Source organism: Salvelinus fontinalis, chromosome 29 (assembly GCF_029448725.1).
Source record: "Salvelinus fontinalis isolate EN_2023a chromosome 29, ASM2944872v1, whole genome shotgun sequence".
NCBI lineage: Eukaryota > Metazoa > Chordata > Actinopteri > Salmoniformes > Salmonidae > Salvelinus > Salvelinus fontinalis.
This window is the reverse complement of record NC_074693.1, coordinates 35,221,404-35,248,654: the sequence shown is the minus strand read 5'-3', so window position 1 is coordinate 35,248,654 and position 27,251 is coordinate 35,221,404. Positions and strand designations below refer to the sequence as shown.

The 27,251-nt window shown below is 42.5% G+C and overlaps 1 protein-coding gene across 3 annotated transcripts in view; it reads left to right on the top strand.

The window, feature by feature from the left end:
• Positions 1-27,251, top strand: part of LOC129827915 (polycomb group RING finger protein 3) — a 55,491-nt gene that overhangs the window by 11,862 nt on the left and 16,378 nt on the right. For 2 of the 3 annotated variants that reach the window (XM_055889203.1, XM_055889202.1), the window contains exons 2-6: positions 18,163-18,602; positions 19,157-19,253; positions 22,286-22,341; positions 22,667-22,774; positions 26,739-26,827. In XM_055889203.1, coding sequence (XP_055745178.1) covers positions 18,452-18,602; positions 19,157-19,253; positions 22,286-22,341; positions 22,667-22,774; positions 26,739-26,827 — 501 coding nt within the window. In that variant the 5' untranslated portion in view covers positions 18,163-18,451. The remainder of the gene's footprint in view (positions 1-18,162; positions 18,603-19,156; positions 19,254-22,285; positions 22,342-22,666; positions 22,775-26,738; positions 26,828-27,251) is intronic. The other variant, XM_055889204.1, reaches the window with a different exon arrangement.

The window sequence follows — 27,251 nt, the reverse complement described above, 5'->3', positions numbered from 1 at the left end:
GTCATAATACAAGTGTTAGGGCTATAAATAAGTGTTGCTGAAATGCCAAAATACAAACTATTAGGGGAATCTACCAACATTTTTGGGGGATTTGGTTCAATTCCATTCAGTTCCATTCCGTACCACCTTCTTTGTCAAGGTGTGTTGACTGTTGTTAATGAGGATCGCCGATCAGTGACCAGCAGGGCAAAACAACAGATCGACAAGAAACCAGATATCACCTCTTTGAACCATATCTCACTTCATCCCTTCTTTGAAATGATGTCAGCATATGCAGACACATGCAAAAGGGAACACACGATGTTGGTTATAGACCTTGTGAATGTACAAATCCTATTCATTTTGAGAACAAGACCAGACCTACTCAACATCCTGCACTGTGTGTAGGAGTTTCTCTACACTCGTGAGTGGATTACACCCATAGAGGGAAGTAGGTCCTAACTGTATCAGTTTACTACCCTGACTGTTGCTGTTGTATGCCAACATCCTGAAAAACTGGTTCACACAACCGATTGTGCTAATCCAGTGGTTTTCACTCACTGTACACACACACACACACACACACACACACACACACACACACACACACACACACACACACACACACACACACACACACACACACACACACACACACACACACACACACACACACACACACACACACACACACACACACACACTGATCAAGATTTAGGGAACAGATGATCCACTGGCTGTTGCTTTCTGAGTTTGACAGATGGGGCTAGTTAGCCTGTTGATGCTTACCCAGGCCATGGTATATGGCCTATCATTCATGCATTTAGCAAAATCTCTAAATTCTAGTTAACTGGTGGGCACTGGACTGAATCCAGGAACACTTGCCAATTTGAAAGTGGTAATGTGAAGGCTTTGTGAAGCAATTCAACTAACCCAATCCCAAATCACCCACTATACCCTACGTCCTATATTCTTGTGGACGTCTGCGAGGAGTACATTGTCAGTGTGTCACTATAGCTTGTTACCCCATTATTGCCATGTTATTACCACTTTAGTCTGTGTCGTAATGTAAAGTACTATCCTAAATTCTGTAAGGATACATTTCAACTGTGTGTTAGATGGGCTTTCAGATGGGCTAAAATGGTCAAATTAAGAATGTTTAGGCTGTGTTCATGAACCGAATAGGCGGTGACTTGCTTATGCAGTGCCACTGCCAACCCTAGTTGTGTAACGGCTGCTAGTTAAGGTTCTGTTTTAGGATTTGTTAGTTTACAACTAACTGCCTTTTAGTCTTACGTCTGAATATAGCTTTGTGATTTCGTTAAACAATGGCAAGAGGGCTGTACAATATTCCCACTAGTACACTCCTGTCTACAGTAGGCCTAGTTGTTTCATCCCGTGTAAAGGGATGCCTTACCAATGATGCACATCACAGTCTCATTGCATTGTTTGACATGCAACACATTTTTCTCTTTCTTACTCTCAAAGAACTTATAGAACCTTCAAATGGCTTCAAATGGCTGCTTGCTCTCATTGCTTCATCCCATTTAACGAATTCCATGACAGGAAATACATCAATGTTTTGTACCAGAAGTCATTGAAATTCCTAGTTTTTGAAGTGAGGTGAAAGTTGTATGTATTTTTCAAATGGGTTTTGGCTGCATCTTCAAATTGGAGACTGTTGATGCACCGTCCACCTTCCACCTCACGCATAGTGTCAAGCCAAGGTGAAAAAAAGCATGCTCCGAGGGACCCCTGATAGAGCCTAAAGGATTTGGGGATGTTATTGAAATCCACGCTGAAATACAGAGGCAGTAGCACAAGACACATTATGAGAGCATTGTTATAGACTGAACATGTAGGCCTAAGTGTAAATTACACTATGCTGACATCTTGGACATCTTAGACACATTTAAAGACAAATAGGCCTAAGCCCAGTGCCTCTGAAGAGGGCCTCTAGCTATCTAGCAATGCGAGTCAAGGGAAACCCAACCGCTTGACCAAAGTTCACCTTAACCGGAGGAAAGGTTATCGGTGTATAAAACAATAATAGCTGTTCCTGATAGGTGATAGGGTCTAGTGTAAACAAACGGTGATAGCTGAAACTTTGTTAGCTGAGAAGTTGTCGCTGTGCTTCTTAGTTAATGAAAGACAACAACATGGCTCAACAGAACCTGAGGGAACCACATTTCCTTGTTCACTCCTTATCTCCTCCTCCCGTCTCACTCCTGTTGCAGTTGTCTGATGCAGCTGCTGCTGCTGATGATAGGGTTTATTCACAAGCCCCTTGACTATGTGTGTGTTCCTGCGCACTACCCAAGATCAATGTCTCAATCTACAGCAGTCACTGTCCATTACATTACCCCGTACCTAAACTGGCCAGGGAATCAGCTAGGGCCTAAACGCACTACACTGTTTGACAAGTGTGGTCAGTTCTGAGGATTTCCTCATGCTAGTCCATGTCATATCGCGTGCATGTTTCTAGCTGTGTTCCACCAATCGGGCAACTCCACTTCACAAACCAAAATGGTCACACCATTTTCATAACTCATTATTCCGATTTGGCCACTGCATGACACATAACAACACATAAGAAGGCTTTCTGGCATCTCATCACATTAGTGCAGCTTGCTTCACATTTGAACACTTGTTTGGTCTGTCTATCCCTCCTGGCACCAACTCTCATTCATGAGTCAGTTGGGACCATCAGAGAGCATTTAGAAGGGTAGAATAAACAGTGTGTGTGTGTGTGTGCACGTGCGCCCGTGTGTGTGTGTATGAAGTGAATCCAATGCATCAGCCACAACAAGAGTGTTCTCCTCCTGGCTGCCTCTGCTGATACAGGCCTCAGTGTCCGACTCCCAGGCTGTCACCCAGTCTACACTGGACCCAAACACTCCACTGCCCACAGGCTGCCAACAGGGGCTCTTTGTGCCTGTGTGTATGTGTGTGTGTTTGCATGTGTGTGTGTTTGTTGCCAAATTTCAATTGAGAATTTACCCCAGTGTTTTACCCAAAGGCTCAGACTTTTCTGTTTCTATCTATGCCGGCCGGCACCCGTGTTTCACTGGGCCATGACTCCGGCAGACCTGCTCTAAGTTGGAGCCAAGGCAAGGCCCTGGGTACTTTTCAGCCTACATTTACATAACAAGGCTAACTGTGAACTTTAACACCTTCTCACAAAGCAACAGTCTTGAATGATGGAGAGGTTGTTGATTCTGCTCGCCACAAGTCTTTAGTGTCACACTCCTGATGGAAACACAATAAAATACTTAATTCTTACTTTAGAATATGGTGGTGGATTTTTGATGTTATGGGGCTAGTTTGCTTCCACTGGTCCTGGGGCCCTTGTTAAGGTCAACAGCATCATGAACTTTACCCAGTACCAGGAACCCCGTCCATTCAGCCAGCAGGGTTTTCTGTCCATCGTGCTGATGGGAAGAAAGAACTCCTAGAGAAAAATAAAGGAGGGTGGGTTTGTTTCATGATTAACAACTCATGGTGTGATTGTAGTAAGGTACAGGAACTCAAGACCTTTTGTTCTCCCGATCTGGAATACCTCACCTTCAAATGCCGACCGCATCACCTTCGAAGAGAATTTTCTCCAGTCATCGTCACTGCCGTGTATATTCCCCCCAAGCCGACACTGGGTCCACTCTCAAGGAACTACAACTACACTGTTCAAACTGGAAACCGCATATTCTGAGGCCGCATTTATTGTAGCTGGGGGACTTTAATAAAGGAAATCTGAGGAAAATGCTACCGAAATTCTATCAACACATCTCCTGTGCTACATGCGCAACATGGACCCTGGATCATTGCTACTCTCCCTTCTGGGATGGCTACAAGGCCCTCCCCCAGCCTCCCTTCAGCAAATGATATCACGCTTCCATTCTGCTCCTCCCCATTTATAGGCAGAAACTTAAACAGGAAGCTCCCGTGATAAGGACGGTTCAACGTTGGTCTGACCAATCGGAATCTATGCTTCAAGATTGTTTTCATCACGTGGACTGGGGTATGTTCCCGGTCACCTCTGAGAATTGTATCGATGTATACAGTGACTCGGTGATGGGGTTAATCAATAAGTGCATAGAGGATGTTGTTCCCACTGTGATGATTAGAACTTATCTAAACCAAAAACCGTGGATAGAGGGTAGAGGTCGACCGATTATGATTTTTCAAATGCGATACCGATACCGATTATTGGAGGACCAAAAAAGGCCGATACCGATTAATCGGCCGATTTTTTTATACATATATTTGTAATAATGACAATTACAACAATAGTGAATGAACACTTATTTTAACTTAATGTAATGCATAAATAAAATCTATTAGTCTCAAATAAATAATGAAACATGTTCAATTTGGTTTAAATAATGCAAAAACACAGTGTTGGAGAGGAAAGTGAAAGTGCAATATGTGCCATGTAAAAAAGCTAACGTTTAAGTTCCTTGCTCAGAACATGAGAACATATGAAAGCTGGTGGTTCCTTTTAACATGAGTCTTCAATATTCCCAGTTAAGAAGTTTTAGGTTGTAGTTATTATAGGAATTATAGGACTATTTCTCTCTATACGATTTGTATTTCATATACCTTTGACTATTGGATGTTCTTATAGGCACTATAGTATTGCCAGCCTAATCTTGGGAGTTGATAGGCTTGAAGTCATAAACAGCGCTGTGCTTCATGCAGGCAAACGGAGGAAATTGCGGTTTGAATGAATGCTTACGAGCCTGCTGCTGCCTACCACCGCTCAGTCAGACTGCTCTATCAAATATCAAATCATTGACTTAATTATAATATAATAAACACACAGAAATACGAGCCTTAGGTCATTAATATGGTAAAATCCGGAACCGTTCTGTATTTTATCGAACGGGTGGCAACCCTAAGTCTAAATATTGCTGTTTCATTGCACAACCTTCAATGTTATGTCATAATTATGTAAAATTCAGGCAAATTAATTTTGGTCTTTGTTAGGAAGAAATGGTCTTCACACAGTTTGCAACGAGCCAGGCGACCCAAACTGCTGCATATACCCTGACTCTGCTTACACTGAACACAAGAGAAGTGACACAATTTCAGGCACCACATTGATTATATGCAACGCAGGACAAGCTAGTTAAACTAGTAATATCATCAACCATGTGTAGTTAACTAGTGATTATGTTAAGATTGATTGTTTTTTATAAGATACGTTTAATGCTAGCTAGCAACTTACCATGGCTCTTTGCTGCCTGCACTCGCGTAACAGGTGGTCAGCCTGCCACGCAGTCTCCTTGTGGATTGCAATATAATCGGCCATAATCAGCCTCCAAAAATTCAGATTACCGATTGTTATGAAAACTTGAAATCGTCCCTGATTAATCGGCCATTCCGATTAATCAGTCGACCTCTAATAGAGGGCATTAATTGTGCAAAACTGAAAGCGCAAACCACCACATTTAACCATGGCAAGGTGACTGGCAACATGAACATGTACAAATAGATTAGCTATGACCTCCGCAAGACAATGCAACGGCTCAGACACGAGATGTTTGTGGCAGGGGCTCCAGACAATCACAGATTATAAAGGGAAAACCAGCCACGTCGTGGACACCTACGCCACATTCCTGGACGAGCTAAACACCTTATCCCGCTTCGAGAAAAACAACATTGAGCCGCCGACGCGGGCCCCTAACGCTTACGAGGACTGTGTGCTCTCATTATCTGTGGCCGATGTGAGTAAGTCATTTAAGCCTGTTAACCCTCGCAAGGCTGCCGGCCCAGACGGCATCCCAAGCCGCGTCCTCAGAGCATGTGCAGATCAGCTGGCTGGAGTGTTTACGGACATATTCAATCTCTCCATATTCCAGTCTCTGTTGTCCCAACTTTCTTTAAGATGTCCACCATTGTTCCGTACCCAAGAAAGCGAATGTAACTGAACTAAATGATTCTCGTCCCATAGCATTCACTTCTGTCATCATGAAGTGCTTTGAGAGGCCAGTTAAGGACCAAATAACCTCCACCTTACCTGACACCCTAGACCCACTACAATTCACATATCACCCCAATAGATCCACGGGCAACGCAATCACCATTGCACTGCACACTGCCCTATCTCACCTGGACAAGATAAATACCTATTTAAGAATTATGTTCATCGACTACAGCTCAGCCTTCAACACCAGAGTGCTCTCCAAGCTCATCACTAAGCTCTGGGCCCTGGATCTGAATCCCTCCCTGTGCAACTGGGTCCTGGATTTCCTAATGGGCGAGCACCAAGTGGTAAAGGTGGACAACTACACCGCCGCCACGCTGAACCTCAACATGGGGTCCCAACAGGGGTGTGTACTCAGCCCCTCTTGTACTCCTTGTTCACCCATGACTGCGAGCCACGCATGTCTCCAACTCAATAATCAAGTTGGCTGGCTACACAACAGTGGTAGGCCTGAGTACCAACAATGATCAGACAACTTAAAGGGAGGAGGTGAGAGCCCTGGCAGAGTGGTTCCAGGAAAATAACCTCAAACGAAGCAGCTGATCGAGACGGCAGAAAGAGCAGTCCCCCATCCACATCGACAGGGCCACAGTGGAAAGGGTCAAAAGCTACAAGTTCCTCTGTGTGCACACCACTGACAACCTGACAAGGTCTCTTCACACAGACAGCGTGGTAAAGAAGGCATAACAGACTGAAACAGGTTGTCCTTTAGGATTTGCTCTATTCCGTTCCTTTTTATCCCCCCCCCCCCCAAAATCCCTAGTCCTTCCCGATGAGAAGCATACACATAAAATGATGCAGCCACCACCATGCTTGAAAATATGAAGAGTGGTTCTCAGTGATGTGTTGTATTTGCCCCAAACATAACGCTTTGTATTCAGGATATAAAGTTGATTTCTTTGCCACATTTTTGCCAGTTTTACTTTAGTGCCTTATTGCAAACAGGATGCATGTTTTGGAATATTTGCATCATGTACAGGCTTCCTTCTGTCATTTAGGTTGGTATTGTGGAGTAGCCATTCAACTCTGTAACTGATTTAAAGTCACCATTGGCCTCATGCGTAAATCTCTGAGTGGTTTTATTTCCTCTCCGGCTATTGAGTTAGGAAGAACGCCTGTATCTTTGTAGTGACTGGGTGTGTTGATACACCATCCACAGTGTAATTAATATTACCATGCTCAAAGGGATATTCAATGTCTGCTTTATTTTTCTTTACCCATCTACCAATAGGTGCCCTTCTTTGCGAGGCACTGGAAAACCTCCCTGGTCTTTGTGGTTGAATCTGTGTTTGAAATTCACTGCTTGACTGAGGGACCTTACAGATACTTGTATGTGTGGGTTACAGAGATGAGGTAGCCATTCACAAATCATGTTAAATACTATTATTGCACTCAGAGGTAGTCCATGCAACTTATTATGTAACTTGTTAAGCATATGTTTACTCCTGAATTTCTTTAGTCTTGCCATGGCAAAGGGGTTGAATACTTATTGACTCAAGACAGTTCAGCTTTTCATTTTTTATTCATTTGTAAACATTTCTAGAAACATAATTCCACTTTAACATTTTGGGGTATTGTGTGTAGGCCAGTGACACAAAATATCAATTTAAATTGATTTTAAATTCAGGCTGTAACACATCAAAATGTGGGAAAAGTCAAGGGGTGTGAATACTTTCTGAAGGCACTGTATATACTGTATTCTAGTCATTGAACACTGGTCACATTAATAATGTTTACATGTTTTGGGTGCTGGAGTATTGAAAACAGGGGATCCAATACCTTTGACCCCTATCTTTTTTAGATCTTTAAATATTACTTAATTAACAAAATGTCTTTCTCTGAGCAAGTGCATTGGTATAACCTAATATAATAAGTAAATGTTTTGGAGCATACACTATAACTCAGTATTTGTATGACTTATTTGAGTCTTTTTTGCTAATCTTTTTCAAGGGATCCAATCATTCCGTACTCCACTGTATATTAGGCAAAGCCTTTATTTGTTTTTGCCAAAATAAAGAAGAACCCTGGAGTAAACACTCTAACTTTAAGCACCAGCTGTCAGAGCAGCTCACAGATCACTGCACCTGTACATAGCCCATCTGTACATAGCCCATCCAACTACCTCATCCCCTATACTGTTTTTTTTGTTGCTCCTTTGCACCCTAGTATCTCTATATGCACATTCACCTGCACATCTATCACTCCAGTGTTTAATTGCTAAACTGTAATTATTTTGCCACTATGGCCTATTTATTGCCTTATCTCCTCACGCCTTACCTCCCTTATCTTACCTCATTTGCACACACTGTAAATAGATTTTCCTATTGTATTATTGACTGTATGTTTGTTTATTCCATGTGTAACTCTGTGTTGTTGTTTGTGTTGCACTGCTTTGCTTTATATTGGCCAGGTCGCAGTTGTAAATGAGAATTTCTTCTCAACTGGCCTACCTGGTTAAATAAAGGTGAGATAAAAAATATATAAATAAATAAACGAGGCATACAACGTATATTTAAAGCAAGTGATTCCACACAGTATAAGGTGCTTCCACACCTGATTAGATTTTTTTTACTTTACACCAAACAAAATCCATTGATTGCAAAGTTAAACAACCCATACAACTCACAAAGACTACCTTTAACTATTTCCACTGAACGTTTTATAAAAACACATTTACTTGAAGAACAGTGCAAACGTAAAGTTTGGTAACAGAATGACAGTAAAATCTCCCTCGGTTTTATGTGACCACGTTTTCCAAAAACTCTGAAATATTTATTCCGAATTAAGATTCAAAGATGTTTTGCAGAAAGAATAGGGTGTCAGATATGATTATGACACCTTGAGTTTGAAAAAATATATATTTTCTACAGTAAGTGAAGTGGATTAACTCCCGGTAACAATGGTGTCTTCATCCAAGACGTTAGTGAACATTGCCCAGTTGTTTGTGTTAGAGATGTGAGAATACAAAAATCTAAGTCTCGTGTCATCACAAAGAGGAACTTTAAAAACATCAGTGAATAGGCTTTTTTTACATTCTTTATTTTAGTCACCTTGATTGTATTTCGGCTATCCCTGAACCTGATGTATGAACCTGATGCCTTTTTGAAGATGTCTTCAATACTTTTGTGGATAATCATGCCCCCTTCAAAAAACGAAGGGTTAAAGGCAGATCGAATTATCAGAAGTCATTTATAAAAGAGATGATGCTTGGGTCAACACAGGCTTTAAGCAACTGAGGAATGATTGTGTAATACAAATCAGAAAGGTTAAATCTGATTATTATGTAACCACTCTTTCGGATTGTAATGGGAACCCGGTTAAATTCTGGAAAACTGTCAAATCCCTGAAGGGTTCTACTTCATCCTCTCTGCCACAACAAATTCATTCAGACACTGGCCTCATTACGGAAAAAAATGCTATCATTGATGCATTTAATCACCATTTTATTTCAGCAGGCTATCTCTTTGAAATAACTTCTAAGCCTATTCACAATGATATTGCGCTGGATACTGATAGGGGAAACTTGCTGAATGATCAGAGAAATGATAGTCAAAGCTTTTCTTTTAGGCTATTTACAGAAAAATAAGTACTGGATGCTTTACTAGCAATAGATAAGAAGGAATCCACAGGGTTCGATTAATTGGATCCCGGTCTGCTTAAGCACCCATCTGCCTAATCGTTTTTTTGCTCAAAACCCCACATTTTTTATTTAAAATTGTTATCAGGAAATATTCCAAAAGTATGGAAATCAGCTCTTGTGCTGGATAGTAGTGATCTTAATAATTGTTGCCCCATTTCAAGGCTTCCTTGTCAAGATAAGATTCTTGAATCTTTGGTAAATGTAAAACTTTGCTCTTTTTTATCTGAGAAATGTATTTTGGATGTGGTGACATTTTTAGCCTGGGCATAGCACTATTACAGCAACCACTTTAGTTGTCAATGATCTTGTCAATGCTTTAGACACTACAATGAATTGTGCTGCTTTGTTTGTGGACCTGTCAAAAGCTTTTGATACTGTTGATCATGCTATTTCATTAAATAAATTGACCTTGATAGGCCTCATGGCCTGTTCATGGTTTCATGATTATCTTAGTGACAGAATTTCGGCCAACGTGATTGATGGAGTTTTTGATGAAGATTGATGAAGTACATAATGTTGTACCACAGAGGTCAATTTTGGGACCAGTTCTCTTCACAAGAAATCATGTAGTAACCAAAAAAGTGTTAAACAAATCAAAATATATTTTAGATTTTAGATTCTTCAAAGTAGCCCCCCTTTGCCTTGATGACAGCTTTGCACACTCTTGGTATTCTCTCAACCAGCTTCACCTGGAATGCTTTTCCAACAGTCTTGAAGGAGTTCCCTCATGTGCTGAGCACTTGTTGGCTGCTTTTCCTTCACTCTGCAGTCCAACTCATCCCAAACCATCTCAATTGTTTGAGTTTGGGTGATTTGTGGAGGCCAGGCCATTTGATGCCGCACTCCATCACTCTCCTTCTTGTTCAAATAGTCCTTACACAACCTGGAGGTGTATTGAGTCACTGTCCTGTTGAATAACAAATGATAGTCCCACTAAGCGCAAACCAGGTGGGATGGTGTATCGCTGCAGAATGCTGTGGTAGCCATGCTGGTTAAATGTGCCTTGAATTCTAAATAAATCACATAGAGTCTCACCAGCAAAGCACCTCCACACCATCACACCTCCTCCTCCATGCTTCACGGTGAGAACCACACATGCAGAGATCATCCGTTCACCTACTCTGCGTCTCACAAAGACAAGGCAGTTGGAACCAAAAATCTCAATTTTGGACTCAACAGACCAAATGACAGAATTCCACCGGTCTAATATCCATTGCTCGTGTTTCTTGTTTTTTTCTTCTTATTGGCGCCCTTCAGTAGTGGTTTCTTTGCAGCAATTCGACCATGAAGGCCTGGTTCACGCAGTCTCCTCTGAACAGTTGATGTTGAGATATGTATGTTACTTTATGTATATTAGCATGTATGTTAGCATTTATTTGGGCTGCAATCTGAGGTGCAGATAACTCTAATGAACTTATACTCTGTAGCAAAGGTAACTCTGGGTCTTCCTTTCCTGTGGTGGTCCTCATGAGAGCCAGTTTCATCATGGCGCTTGATGGTTTTTGCGATTGCACTTGAAGAAACTTTCAAAGTTCTTAATATTTTCCACATTAACTGACCTTCATGTCTTAGAGTAATTATGGACTGTTGTTTCTCTTGGTATATTTGAGCTGTTATTGCCATAATATGGACATGGTATTTGATCACATAGGGCTATCACAACACAACTGATTGTCTCAAATGCATTAAGAAGGAAAGAAATTCCACAAATTAACTTTTAACAAGTCACAACTGTTAATTGAAACACATTCCAGGTGACTACCTCATGAAGCCGGTTGAGAGAATGCTAAGAGTGTGCGAAGCTGTCATCAAAGCAAAGGGTGGCTACTTTAAAGAATCTAAAATATATTTTGACTTTTTTGGTTACTATATGATTCCATATGTGTTAGTTCATAGTTTTGATGTCTTCACTATTATTCTACAAAAAATAGTAAAAATAAAGAAAAACCCATGAATGTGTAGGTGTGTCCAAACTTTTGACTGGTACTGTACATGTAGATAGGTGTAAAGTGACTATGCATAGATAATAAACATTGAGTAGCAGCAGCGTAAAAAAAGGGGAGGCCAATGTAAATAGTCAGGGTAGCCATTTTATTAGTTGTTCAGCAGTCTTATGGTTTGGGGGTAGAAGCTGTTAAGAAGTTTTTTGACCTAGACTTGTTGCTCTGGTACCGCTTGCTGTGCGGTAGCAGAGAGAACAGTCTATGAATCACATGGCTGGAGTCTTTGGCAATTTCTAGGGCCATTTTCTGACACGGCCTGGTATAGAGGTCCTGGATGGCAGGAAGCTTTGCCCCAGTGATGTACTGGGCCGTACACTCTACCCTCTGTAGCACCTTGCCGTCAGATGCCGAGCAGTTTCCATACCAGTCCGTGATGCAACCAGTCAGGATGCTCTCCATGGTGCAGCTGTAGAACTTTTTGAGGATCTGAGGGCCTGTCAGGACCCGGTTACGAACTCGGGTCTCCGGTGTGAGAAACAGTCACTTAGTAAACTGAGCCACTAATAGTCGGCAGAACCCAGAAGATGAGGCAGACACAGCAGTACTAGAGACGGTGGTTTAATAAAGTTAAAAGGAAAAGATCTTCAGGCAAAAAATATAAATCCACAACGTCAAAAGTAATTCCAAGAGAAAAAATGTATATCCTCCAAGACACAAGGAAAAATCCACAAAGTGCTAAGAACAGCAGGGGAAAAACAAACCTCAAAAGAGTAATCAAAAATAAACAAGAACAAAACCAGAGTACCTCAAGAAAATCCAACTAGAGAAACAAATGTTCACAGCATGGCTGGGGCTGGGTGCTAACATACAAACACAGAGCAAAGAACTGAGGAACACTAAGGGTTTAAATACTTTCAAGGGAAATAAGGAACGGGTGCAAATAATAACTGGAACAAGGGAAAAAACAAGAGGGTCAAAAAAGCACAATAGGGGCATCTAGTGACCAAAACCTGAACAATCCTGGCCGAATCCTGACAAGGGCCAATGCCAAATCTTTTTAGTCTCCTGAGGTGGAATAGGCATTGTCATGCCCTCTTCACGACCATCTTGGTTTTGTTGGACCATAATAGTTTGTTGTTGATTGTTGGTGTGGACAACAAGGAACTTGAAGCTCTCAACCTGCTCCACTACAGCCCAGTCGATGAAAATGGGGTGTGCTCGTCCTGCCTTGTATACACAAGTAATTATGACAAATAAACTAAATTCAGAAAGGTTATGTGTTACAGTAATGAGAAATTACAAATACATCTGTTCAATTACATTTTAAATCTATTTGTTTTCAGTGTTATGCTTAAGTCAGGCCTTTTCATTTGGTGAGCAATGTAAAAACATATTAGCAATTGATTTGTTTATTACTTTTTGGGACATTGAAACTATTATGGTAATGAGAATTTTTTAATTGGTAGTTGTGGAAATTGTGGTAAAATGCATAATATCTGATCAATAAACATAACAATGAATATGAAATAGATACAGTCCCTTCAGAGAGTATTCACACCCCTTGATTTTTTCCACATTCTGTTGTGTTACAGACATAATTGTGGGTGTGATTTTGTGTCACTGGCAAACACACAATACCTCATAATGTCGAAGTAGAATTATGTTTTTAGATTTTTTAAAAACCCAAATGAATTAAAAATGAAAGCTGAAATGTCCTTCCAACACATCACTGAGTACCACCCTTCATATTTTCAAGTTATGGGTATGCTTGTCATTGGCAAGGACTAGGGATTTTTTTGGGGGGGGGGGACAGAATAAAATAAAAAAAAATAGATAAAAAGAAACAGAATAGAGCTAAGAACTGGAAAAATCCTAGAGGAAAACCTGGTTCGGTCTGCTTTCCAACAGACACTGGGAGACAAATTCATCTTTCAGCAGGACAATAACCTAAAACGCAAGGCCAAATCTACACTGGATTTGCTTACCAAGACGACATTGAATGTTCCTGAGTGGCTTGGTTACAGTTTTGACTTAAATCTGCTTGGAAATCTATGGCAAGACTTGAAAATGCCTGTCTAGTAATGATCAACAACCAACTTGACAGATTTATATATTTTTTATATTGTGCAAAGCTCTAAGATGCTTACCCAGATGTATTGACTCAGGGTTGTGAATACTTATGTAAATAAGATATTTTTATATTTAATTTCCAATAAATTTGCAAAAAATTCTATGAACATATTTACACTTTTTCATTATGGTGTAGTGTGTGTAGATGTGTGAGAGGGGAAATAAATCAAACCGTAACACAACAAAATATGGAATAAGTCAATGGGTTGAATGCTTTCTGAAGGCACTGTAACTACAGATCTTAATTTTTAGGGATCCAAGAGGAATTATAGTGCCAGTGTTGTGATGTTTTGTCATAAAAGATCAACGTTCTCAGATTCATGATCTGCAAATAAAAAATAAAACATTCACTCAGGAAGTTCATGTTTTAGTTTTCACAATGATGTGACGTCCCGAGAGGAACAGCTTTATTCATTAGCACCTCCGATACACCGTAAATATTCTGAATTGAAAGGTGCAATTTGAACACCATAGCTCAACACTAATTCCAGAGGATAGCGACTACCAGTTCCAGCATCAATCACATTGCATGTGCATTAAGGAGGTCAATAGTTATAGGCTTAGTTCATGCAGACCAGTTTGAACAAGCTTTCCCTCTAGACTGGCCTTTGCCAATGGTGTGTCAATGTGATGCGCTGAGTCATCCTGTGTCGTGTTGAATGAATGTTCCTTCATCAGGAACCTGCAGGCGTTTGGAACCAAACCTTCATTACCGTCTTATATTGTAATGGAAAAGTTGTCATCTTGATTATGACAGTTTATCATCTTAGCAACTTTGAATTGTCGCACATTCGTTAATGAAGCACTTTTGTTCAGTCGTCTCTGCAAGTCATCCCATCTGGAATGAAATACATCAAAAACAATGGACATGGTGATTGACTTTCGAAGGAACACTACAATGCACACAACATCACTGATAAAAGGTGAGCCCATTGAAATAGTGGAGGAGTACAAATACCTTGGGCTAGTCATTGACAACAAGCTGTCCTGGGATCAGTGTACTGACCCTATTTTTAAGAAAGGCCAACGAAGACTATTTCTTACGGAAACTGCACTTTTTTTTAATGTTGATCTAACCATCATGGTTCTCTTTTATAAATCATTGATTGAGAGCATTCTGTCCTACTGCTTGACCTGCTGGTTTGGGAATATCAAGGTTGCACAGAAAAATAGATTGGGCAAGATAGTCAGGACTTGCGGGAAAATAGCAAGAACTATCATCTCTACCTGGGCAGAGCCGTCCAGACGGTGAATAAAATAGCGGTTGTCTCTTCCCATCCGCACCACCCTGAATTCCAGCTCCTCCCCTCTGGCCGCAGGTACAGACTACCTAAGGTTAAAAAAAATAGATTCCAAATGCAAATTTTATTCCAAATGCAATTCTGCAACTTAACAAAATGTTGGACTAATTGCACTCAGCACGAGCATTACGAAACTGCACCTATTTGCTCGTAAATATCCGTTGCTATTTATTTCACAGGGTTACAACGCTGGGTCATTGTCACGTTCCTGACCTGTTTTCTGTTAGTTTTTGTGTGTGTTAGTTGGTCAGGACGTGAGTTTGGGTGGGCAGTCTATGTTTTCTGTTTCTATGTTGGTTTAAAGGGTGACCTGATATGGCTCTCAATTAGAGGCAGGTGGTTTTCATTTCCTCTGATTGAGAGTCATATTAAGGTAGGTGTTTTCACACTGTTTGTTGTGGGTGGTTGTCTTCTGTGTCTGTGTATGTTGTTCACACGGGACTGTTTCGGTATGTTTGTTCGGTTTTTGTGTAGTCTGTTTTCCCTGTTCGTGCGTTCTTCGTGTTACATGTGAGTTCTTAAGTTTAGTTCATTTTGTTAGTTTGCAATCCTTCCAAGTGTTTGTTTTCGTGTTTCGTCGTTTGTGTTAATAAATCATTATGTATTCACAACCCGCTGCACTTTGGTCAAATCCTTGCTACTCCTCGTCGGATGAGGAGAAGGAGGAAGCCCGTTACAGAACCACCCACCAAACCCGGATCAAGCAGTGGGTAAACGGACAGCGCACGAAACAGGATTTCTGGTCTTGGGAGGAAATCATGGAAGGAAAAGGACCATGGGCTAAAGTTGGAGTAAATCGCCGCCCATGGGAACAGCTGGAGGCAGCTCGGAGAGCGGAGGAAACCGGAGAGAGGAACCTGCGTTATGAGCGGACACGTCTAGCACAGAAGCCCGAAAAGCCCGCAAGTACAACCCAAAAATTTCTTGGGGGGGGGGGGGCTAAGGTAGTGGGTCTAGGGCAGGTAGGAGACCTGCGCCCACTTCCCAGGCTAACCATCGAGAGCGGGAGTACGGGCAGACACCGTGTTACGCAGTAGAGCGCACGGTGTCTCCTGTACGTGTGCATAGGGTTATTCCACCTCCCCGCACTGGTAGGGCTAGAATGAGCATTGTGCCATGAAGCCGGCTCTACATATCTGGCCACCAGTACGTCTCCTTGGGCCGGCTTACATGGCACCAGCCTTACGCATGGTGTCCCCGGTTCGCCTACATAGCCCGGTGCGGGTTATTCCACCTCCCCCCACTGGTCAGGCGACGGGAGCATACAACCAGGTAAGGTTTGGCAGGTTCAATGCTCAAGGGAGCCAGTACGCTTGCACGGTCCGGTATTTCCGGCGCTACCTCCCCGCCCCAGCCCAGTACCACCAGTGCCTACACCACGCACCAGGCTTCCAGTGCGTTTTCAGAGCCCTGTTCCTCCTCCACGCACTCTTCCTATGGTGCGTGTCTCCAGCCCAGTGCCTCCAGTTCCGGCACCACGCACTAAGCCACCTGTGCGTCTTCTGAGCCCTGTACACACTGTTCCTTCTCCCCGTAATCGTCCTGATGTGCGTGCCCTCAGCCCGGTGCCACCAGTGCCGGTACCACGCACCAGGCATATAGTACGCTTTGAGAGTCCAGTGTGCCCTGTCCCTGCTCCCCGCACTAGCATGAAGGTGCGTGTCCTTAGCCCGGTGCCTCCAGTTCCGGCACCATGCACCAGGTCTACAGTGCGTCTCATCCGGCCAGAGCCATCCGTCTGCCCAGTGCCGTCTGAGCCATCCGTCTGCCCAGTGCCGTCTGAGCCATCCGTCTGCCCAGTGCCGTCTGAGCCATCCGTCTGCCCAGTGTCATCTGAGCCGCCCGTCTGTCCCGAACCGTCAGAGCCGTTAGTCAGACAGGATCTGCCAGAGCCGCCAACCAGACAGGATCTGCCAGAGCCGCCAACCAGACAGGATCTGCCAGAGCCGCCAGCGAGCCATGAGCGTCCAGAGCCGCCAGCGAGCCATGAGCGTCCAGAGCCGCCAGCGAGCCATGAGCGTCCAGAGCCGCCAGCGAGCCATGAGCGTCCAGAGCCGCCAGCCAGCCATGAGCGTCCAGAGCCGAGCTTCAACAGCGTGCGGCTCTTGTTCTGTACTAGTATCCTTTATTAGCCCGGCATTTATGTTTTTAAGGATGTGCGTAGGACCACAAAGGTTTCCATAAGGCAGGTTAACCTGTCCTGTCAACGCACTTGCAAGTGCTCTGCAACTGAATGCACTTGTTCAACTCGACAGCGTGGCGACAGGTACAACAACTCTGATACATGATTTTGTATGCAGCCCAGGTCTGAACCCAAACAGTGCATGCTAGGGTTTTAATACATCCTCAGCAGCTCTCCTTCACTCATCTCAACGGAGTACATGGGCTAATTTCATGATCTGATGAGCAGACAAAAGCACACAGGCAGACTCTTATTGTCCAAGACAGAGTAAAAGAAGGCACATTTAGGATCAAGAGGCCCCAAAAAAAGTGGTGGGAGCCAAGTCGAAGAGGGTTTTTCGAGCTCACAACTCAAAGCGTTCTGCCTCGGATGAGTAATGAATCTCTAGTCCCTACGTCTAATGGATTGACTAAGTACCGCAGTACGTCATTCCTTGAGTCATGTGGGGACACCACTTTTTCTTGTTTATTTTTTAGGCTTTGGTGGATGTGAAGTTACTTTGAATATGTCTCTGGTTCTTATTTTGTTACGTTAATTCAGTGACGTCTCCTCTCCATACAATGGTCTCATTGTGTAAATGTTGTTTCAAATATGAATGCACTTTTTACAGTAGCAATGGCATGTGCAGTCAGCACTGCCCAGTTTTATTTGAGTTCTGCAGAGCAATGTCTCAAAAAATGGTGGGTCACAGCCTACTCCTAAGAGTTTGCGGTTCAATATAAGCCTGAGATCAGACAGATTTATTCTGTTCTGCAACATTCGTCTGGTTTTAGGTTAGTTCATGATTAGGCTAAGGCTAGAAAAGCCTCCAACTCCTGTCCTGGAGAGCTACTGGGTGTGTGCAAGCTTTTGTTCCACACCTGTAACACTGCTCTCCAGGATAAAGGTTGGAGGATCTGTAGGGTCTTTGTTGGTTCATCATGGCACAAAGAACTTTGGGGAGTCACCACTGCTGTAGAGCATAATGAATTCTGACTATGTTGTTGTCTGTGTTCTCCCTTTAGCCACATGAGAGGGCATCCATGATGAGGAGCTAACACCACTGCGTGCCTGCAGGAAGAGACGTGGCTGCCAAATCATCCTCAGTCAACACATGGCGTCATTAGGGGTAAGCTAAAACAAGCATCCACCATGAATAGAGTTGTCTGTCTCTATTCTAAGCTAAAAGGTACTCTGCATAACCTTGAAACCAATGAGTTGGACAGTTGACATGTGTCTTTATCCTGTATCCTGTCTTTTGTCAAAAGTGAATTGAGAGGTTACCCTTAGAATGTGCAAAATGCACAAAACAGAATGACTCGATTTGTTTGTCCTCCTTCTCCCCAGAACCCCGAGATGCTAACCAGGAAGATCAAGCTGTGGGACATCAACGCCCACATCACTTGTCGCCTGTGCGAGGGGTACCTGATAGACGCCACTACTGTCACGGAGTGCTTACACACCTGTGAGTACCTGCTGATGACACAAGCATGTACTCATACTCCGACACACATCATTCACATATTAACACAGATCATGTATCTTTATGAGGGCTTCGTGCATGTGGCTTCATACAGCAATAGATATTTTTGTTGTCTCATTAAAGTTCAATTATCACAACGATCAAGCAACCCTCCACCCACAAAGTAGGCCTAGTTGTACTAGAGACAGAAGTCTGAGTAAATGTCAGCAGCAGCGCAAGTAATGTAATCGGTCAGTCATGCCCTAGAGGGCGCCATTGTACCATACGTGGAAAGTCCTAGTTGACCAAATGTCAATGTAGAGTGGAGAGCTTCAATCGCAATCCTCAGGTGGAAATGACTATCTCTCACACCCCCCTCAGAGATGAAACAGAGAGACTCACATCATGTCCGGATAGCTATCGGACACATCATAGTGAGGCTGGTCTCTCAAAAAAAGCCACACTTTTTTTTACAACATCAAAAGATAGAACAAGATACCCGTGTTGCTTATCATTAGATTGACATGTCTCTCTCTCTCTCTCTCTGTGTCTTCCAGTCTGCAGAAGCTGTCTAGTGAAGTACTTGGAGGAGAACAACACCTGTCCCACGTGCAGGATTGTCATTCACCAGAGCCACCCACTGCAGTACATCGGGTGAGTAGGCAGCCTGGACATCAAACCACTCCCCTTACCAGCTCAGTTGTTTCATCAATGTGCAGAACAGAGAGCCACCACTACGGGGCAGCACTGTCCAAAAACAATACCGTCAAAGGAGAGGAGAGAGGAGGGGGAAAACAAAACAATATTCTAATTAAATAAATACATACATGCATATTTGCTTAAATGAGCATGTGCACACACACACACACACACACACACATTTGTTTTGCTATCCTTGTGGGGACCAAACAATTGATTTCCATTCAAAGTCCTATTTTCCTGAACCCTAAACTTAACCATGACCTTTAAACTAACCCTAACCATAACTCCCAAACCTAACCCTTAACTTTAATTCAAACACTAATTGTAACCTTAACCCTAAACCTAACCCCAAGCCTAAAATAGCCTTTTTTCTTGTGGGGACCGGTGAAATGTCCCCACCTGTTTGAATGTTCCTTTTTTTACTATCCTTGTGAGGACTTCTGGATAGTCAAACCAAACACACACACACAAAGTAAAGGGACTCTGTTGTCCATCTGCCCTATGAGTGCTTGTGCAGTAGTGTCTGATTAAAAGTACAGCCAATGGGGATGTTCGCCAGCCTAAATGTCTACCAGCTATTTAGTCATAAGCATTTTGCAGCCCAGAAAAATGTCCCCATTTTTATGGAAAACCCAATTTCGAACACATTTGAAATGCACTCCTCTCTTCATTTCCCTCGGAGTAGTTTGTTCAAATGAAAATAAAAGGCGAAATAAATGTGCCAAAACGGAAACATTTAAACAGATGAAAGACACATAGAACAATGAACAGGTTCAAACTAGGTGTGAGAGGCGGAGATAAAAAAACAACGAGTGCTGCTACTACTACGGCCTGGTGCTGAGAAGAAGAAAACACAAGCACTCTAACCATATTCCAAGTCATACATCATGTAAGGGTTATGATAAGCTTGTATGCACTTATCTTTCGTGTTTCAAGACTAATAAAACTTGAAAGATTCATAATAAGTAAACTAGGGGTAGCCAAAATCATCAATGAGCGTTAGGTCATCTTTCTGATGGTGTATTTAAGCGAAAGCTAATTGAGCCTTCGATCCATCCCCACACTCCCGTGCATCAAGGGCCCTGTCAATAAGGCGTCAGCACTCGCTGTGTTTGGGGCAAAGCAGAGTTTGGCTACCACAGTGGTAAGCGGTCTGCTCTTACCTGCTTTAGGGGGCAGAAAATCTGCTAATTATGGTCTTGAGCGCAGGATAGGATAGAGAGAATGACCTTCACTCCAGACGGAAGAAACACCACGTCTTTCCAGGATTCTCGTGCAGCACACCCCACTGAGTTTCGCTAGTCACACTGCAGGCCCAGGTGTTGCAGTACAAAGTGTGCGTCACAGCTGGGTAGTGGACAAATGCGCTGTGTTTTGATGACATTCATGCTGTTATATGGTAAACATGGGAATTCTGAATGTCAAGAAGCATGTGCTGCTGACATTAAGGAAGCGTGTATGTTTTGTATGTGAACCCTTTGGAATGACCTGGATTTCTGCATAAATTGGTCATAAATTGGATCTGATCTTCATCTAAGTCACAACAATAGACAAACACAGTCTGCTTAAACTAATAACACACAAACGATTATACATTTTCATGTCTTTATTGAACACACCGTGTAAACATTAACAGTGTAGGGTGGAAAAAGTATATGAACCCTTGGATTTAATAACTGGTTGACCCTCCTTTGGCAGCAATAAATTCAACCAAACGTTTTCTGTAGTTGCGGATCAGACCTGCACAACGGTCAGGAGGAATTTTGGACCATTCATCTTTACAAAACTGTTTCAGTTCAGCAATATTATTAGGATGTCTGGTGTGAACCGCTCTCAAGGTCATGCCACAGCATTTTAAATCGGGTTGAGGTCAGGACTCTGACTGGGCCAGTCCAAAAGGCTTATTTTCTTCTGAAGCCATTCTGTTGTTGATTTACTTCTGTGTTTTGGGTCGTTGTCCTGTTGCATCACCGAACCTCTGAGCTTCAATTGGCGGACAGATAGCCTTATATTCTCCTGCAAAATGTCTTGATAAACCTGGGAAATAATTTTTCTGTCGATGATAGCAAGCTGTCCAGGCCCTGAGGCAGCAAATCAGACCCAAACCATGATGCTCCCTCCACCATACTTTACAGTTGGGATGAGGTTTTGATGTTGGTGTGCTGTGCTTTTTTTTCTCCACACATAGTGTTGTGCCTTCCTTCCTTCCAAACAACTCAACTTTAGTTTCATCTGTCCACAGAATATTTTTCCAGAAGCGCTGTGGAACATCCAGGTGCTCTTTTGCGAACTTCAGACGTGCAGCAATGTTTTTTTTTAACAGCAGTGGCTTCTTCCGTGGTGTCCTCCCATTAACACCACTCTTGTTTAGTGTTTTACGTATCGTAGACTCGTCAACAGAGATGTTAGCATGTTCCAGAGATTTCTGTAAGTCTTTAGCTGACACTCTAGGATTCTTCTTGAGCATTCTGCACTGTGCTCTTGCAGTCATCTTTGCAGGACGGCCACTCCTAGGGAGAGTAGCAATAGTGCTGAACTTTCTCCATTTATAGACAATTTGTCTTACCGTGGACTGATGAACATCGAGGCTTTTAGAGATACTTTTGTAACCCTTTCCAGCTTTATGCATTAGCCTAGGGGTTCACATACTTTTTCCTACCTACACTGTGAATGTTTAAATTATGTATTCGATATATACAAGAAAAATACAATAATTGTTGTGTTATTAGTTTAAGCACACTATGTTTGTCTATTATTGTGACTAAGATGAAGATCAGATCAAATGTTTTGACTAATTTATGCAGAAATCCACGTAATTCCAAAGGGTTCACATACTTTTTCTTGCCACTGTATGTCTATCATTAAAGGCAACATTTCCAATCAAGACACAGAATAAGCATGGTACCACATGTAATCAGCTATTAGTGATAATAAATGTAGCATTGTCAGATTTGTAATTTAAAAAATATTTTTCTCCCCTTTAGCCATGACCGAACAATGCAAGACATTGTCTACAAGTTGGTACCGGGACTACAAGAGGGTAAATAAATAAATTGTATTTGAATCTGCCCATATACATTTCCAAACCAACCTCAGTTCGCCTTTAATATTTTGTTCCTGCGAGTTTGGGGCTGAATGACTGAATAACAAACATCCCAAAGCACATAGCCATGAAATATCTATGAAGCATTTGACTTATCTGACAGACTGATTTATCTGACAGACTGTAATGAGAGAAATCCTACTCCATACAGTCTGCCATCAAATGTAAAGAAGCCCTAGTGACAGTTACCTTCAGCCAAAGCAAGGCCCTAATTCTCCCTTGTGTCTCTCTCTCTCTTTCATTCCCTTTTCCCCTCCTGCAGCGGAGATAAAAAAACAGAGAGACTTCTATCAGAAGCTGGGAATGGAAGTGCCCGGGGACATCAAAGGAGAGCTGTGCAGCATGAAACATCTAGATCCTCAGCGCAATGGTACGGTCCACTCTCGCCCGCCAGAGCCTATGCACACCTTCCCCCCTCTATTTTCCCTACTTAGTATCACCTCTTTCCTGGATTCAGCCCAGGCGAATCAGTGTGAAAGTGGCGGCGCTTGTAAAGCACAGCGGCGTTGCGATCCAGCCCGACAATGAGGTGTAAACGCATGCCCAGAGTCGTCACAGAGCAGGCCTAATTGGTTGCTCAATACCCTTTCTGATTTCTTGTAATTAACGCTCAAATGGAAGTGGAACTGCTCTCGCCCCCCCGTTGGGCTGAGCTGTGGCTAATGTCCTTACTAGGTCGTTTAAACAGAATCCTGGCAGAAATGGAACCCTTGTCAACACTCACTGCCCAGCAAAACAGATAGCCAACAAGCTACGCACTAACAACAGGCGACAGCTCCTGCTCCTAGATTTCCTGAGAGCCAAACTCCGGGGTGGGGAATGACATGAGTGTGCTAATGGACAGCTTTGACAATATCACCTTCACTTCAAGAGCACAAAAAGTGGCTTTCACTCTCATTTTATTTCTGTCTATTCCTTTCTCTCATGTTCTCTCTCTCTCACTTCTATCCCCCCCCCCCTCTGTCCCTCTCTCTCTGTCCCTCTATCTATCTCTCTCTCTGTCCCTCTCTCTCTCTGTCCCTCTCTCTCATACCTCTAACATTCTATTTCATTCTCTTTCATTCTCTCATATACACTGAGTGTACAGAACATTAGGGACACCTTCCTAATATTGAGTTGCAGCCCCTTTTGCCTCCAGAACAGCCTGAATTTGTTGGGGCATGGACTCTGCAAGGTGTCGAAAGTAGGCGTGGGCGGGACACCGTATATACCGTATACTGGGGTGTTTGGAAATAGCCACAGGATGGTCTTTCAATACTGTTGACTATTTATTTTAAATGTTTTTCAAAAAAAAAATCATATTTGTAGCAATGTTTTAAGTAAATACCTGCAGTCAACTAGTGCAATGCGTTAGGAGATAAAGCAGATTGCGTTCTTATTTCACCTGTCAGATTATTTTACATTATGAAGCTTACTTAGTTCCCCAGCACAGTTGAGCAAGTCACGTGTTTGTTTGTAAAAGCACAACAGGAGATTGACGAGTCACTCTTTCTATTGAAAGTCAACAGTGTTTTTTTGTTGCTTCAAGAGTGATCAGGGACGTGCAACTATTGTTTTCCTTCACAGAAAAGACATTAGTGCAACACATTCGAAATAAAATAGCTTCATTTTTATCAGATGGCAACAGAAGTGCAACGCTATTTGGCTGGCAGCCGCACAAGTAAATGAGCAAAAATGATGCACGGCCATCATATTTCTAATGTTTAGGCCTATAGAAAGAATGTTGCCAACTACATTTCCTTATGTTTTGCTTAAAGTTAATCTTGCATTTTACCTGAGAAAATTAGGCCGGCTACACCAAGAAAAGTACCGGGGAGAAAAAGAAGCGATGTCTGCTGATAGAATGCTGTTTGTGAATTCTCATTCGAGTTTAGAAGTGCAACTGATGCACGAAATGAGTCTGATGCCGAGCTGAAGTTACAGTAAGAAGCCATTTAGATCTGTGTTCACAAAACGGGGGCAAGAAATTTCTTGTGTTTTATATTTTTTTCCTTCGTGAAAAATGCTGAATTTTGTGTTAACTAGATGCTTAAATTTAACTTGCTATCTAAGTGGCTGGATTATTAAGGTGACAGGGCATCGTATTGTGTAAGCTTTCTGTCTTGTTTGAGAAGTCAAAGCCCTTTGGATGAGTTATTTGTATAGCTGCCAAGGCTTTCTTGATTTCCTCATGTTTTTTCTCCTCCGTTCTCGGCCTGTCTGCTCCTCCCCCCTCTCTTCTCTGAGCAGAGCAGGCAGGCCTGTTGCCCTAGTGACTCCAGACTTCACAGTCCACTCAGACACAGTGTGTAGACATGCTGCTGGAGAGCCAGTACTGCATGCTTCAAAACTTTGTTCATTTGCATAATGTCTCTCGTTCACATTCGCGTGAAAATGTTCAAACTCACCAAAAATGACATTCGGTAGCTCCTACCTATATATGTATAACTTTATGAACATGATTGCCTGTCTTTGCAATTTGTTTATTTTCGTTTGAGCTCGTTAGCGTATTTAGCTAGCAGCCTCCATGCAAATTCACTATTACTTGTGCTGATTTTGTTAGCATTCTGGTAATAGATGCCCAATGGGCTTTTTTACGTTTTTCTGTGTCCTCTTGTGTACTAAACCGGTAATACTGTAAATCCCGTGGTGAGAGAAGGACGGTATGACGATACCGCCCAACCCTGTTGAAAGCATTCCACAGGGATTTTGGCCTATGTTGACTCCAATACTTCCCACAGTTGTGTCAAGTTGACTGGATGTCCTTTGGATGGTGGGCCATTCTTGATACACATGAGAAACTGTTGAGCATGAAAAACCCAGCACCATTGTAGTTCTTGACACTCAAACCGGTGCGCCTGGCACCTACTACTATACTCCGTTCAAAGGCACTTCAATCTTTTGTCTTGCGCTTTCACGCTCTGAATGGCACACATATACAATCCATGTCTCAATTGTCTCAAGGCTTAAAAATCCTTCTTTGTTTTGTACACTCAGTGTGCATTAATGCCAAAGTCTCCATAAAGACCCACTTATGTGAAGAATCACATTAGTAGTTTTACATGCCAGCTCTTTATGACAATGTCCTCTGTGAGTGGGTTTTCGATGGTAAACAATGCTGTATGCTATGTAGAAGCAAATGAAAAAGAAAATGTTCTGTGACATATAGTGCTCAGATTAGCCCACTAGTTTCTTGTTTGTAAGACTTGATAATATCAGTGTCTTATTCCTAGAATTGTTCCTAAATGGAAACAAAGTCCACCTTATACTTAGTGTCATTGAGTTATTTTCAGGTTGGCTGAAGGTGTATCATAACCAATTTGGCCTCACTTGAACAGTAATCACTCTGCTTACTCTTGAGATTACCTCGGGTTAGTACAAGAGTGCTCTCAAGCCTCACTGTCAATGCCCTTTGGGATGTACTGTGGAGAGCAAATGGGAGAACAATAGAAGATGGTTGGGCCCCAGTTCCATCGCCAATCATAGAGAGGGAGAAAATGTTTGTCCACAAACAAGGGACTACCTAATCAACTGAGCTCAGATAATGGCCGGGACGGAATTGAAAACTCAGTGTATTGGGAGATTCTCAAGGCCCTCTCTCCCAAGGTCTTTTCCATCACAATGAACCAAACATCCGGAGCCAACAGGTTTATTTAACAGGAGCTAGCCTCCCTCTCACCGCTCCAAGCCTATTTTCCTCAGCTTAGCTATTTCCCTGTGTGGAGAAGCCTTATTTCTCTCTTCCTCTTGCCAGTGACCATCAGCCCTTACTTTATAATGACCTCTCTCCATCTCAATGTCCCTATTCCTCCATCTTTTCTCAAATGGTTCCCAAGGCCAATTAAACCAGAGAAGAGGTCTGATTTTAGCGCCCTGCAATCACAAAGGCAAAAGATCAGTTTGCCTTCATTAAAAGACCCCCTGATTTGGATGACCGTGCTCAGACGGTGAACAAATCACGTAAACTACTTGACGCTTTGGGCCACATAAATTGCTAATAAATGTAATTCTACAGTTGAATGGATACAGGTAATTTGGTTCATTAGAAAAAAAGCATGCCCTGTTTCTTGCCATCAGATGAGCATTGCTTGTGTTTAGCTAATAAAGAGAGCAGATATGAAAGTCAATTATGTCCAGTCGACTAGATTAAAGGTTGAACACACTCCGAGGGATCCACTCTTGTCATTCACTCATAATTGTCTGGTAATTTTATATAGAGCCATGGCTATATGAAGTAATATTCTTTAATGTGTTAAAACATTGAAATTGTGAATACAGTAGATGGCAACTAAAATAAAGTCTTATTAGGCTTTCTATGACCACTATCTGTCACTTCTCTCATTGGTTGACAACAGGTGAGGTGAAAACGGAGGACACGGCAAATAAGGAAACGGGGGAGGAGAAACCGGAGGAGGAGAACGATTATCACCGCAGCGACGAGCAGGTAGGTGGACGTCCACCACACGCCGCCTTCATTTCCTGCAGGACAGGAAGGAGTCATCTCTGAGCTCAGCTTTCATTTCCTCTGTCCGGGTGCCATGAAATTACTAGCCCTATGCTTTGTCTGCTCAAGTGGAATCTCATAAACATTATCCTAGGTTATAGGGGAATGTATTTTATACTATCTATTGCATTTTGCCTCTGTCATTGCTCATCCATATATTTATATGTATATATTCTTAGACCATTCCTTTACTTAAGATTTGTGTGTATTAGGTAGTTGTTGTGGAATTGTTACTGCATGGTCGGAACTAGAAGCACAAGCATTTCGCTACACTCGCAATAACATCTGCTAACCACGTGTATGTGACCAACACAATTTGATTTGGATTTGATTTGATTTAGGTTAACTATTTTGTAATGACCAG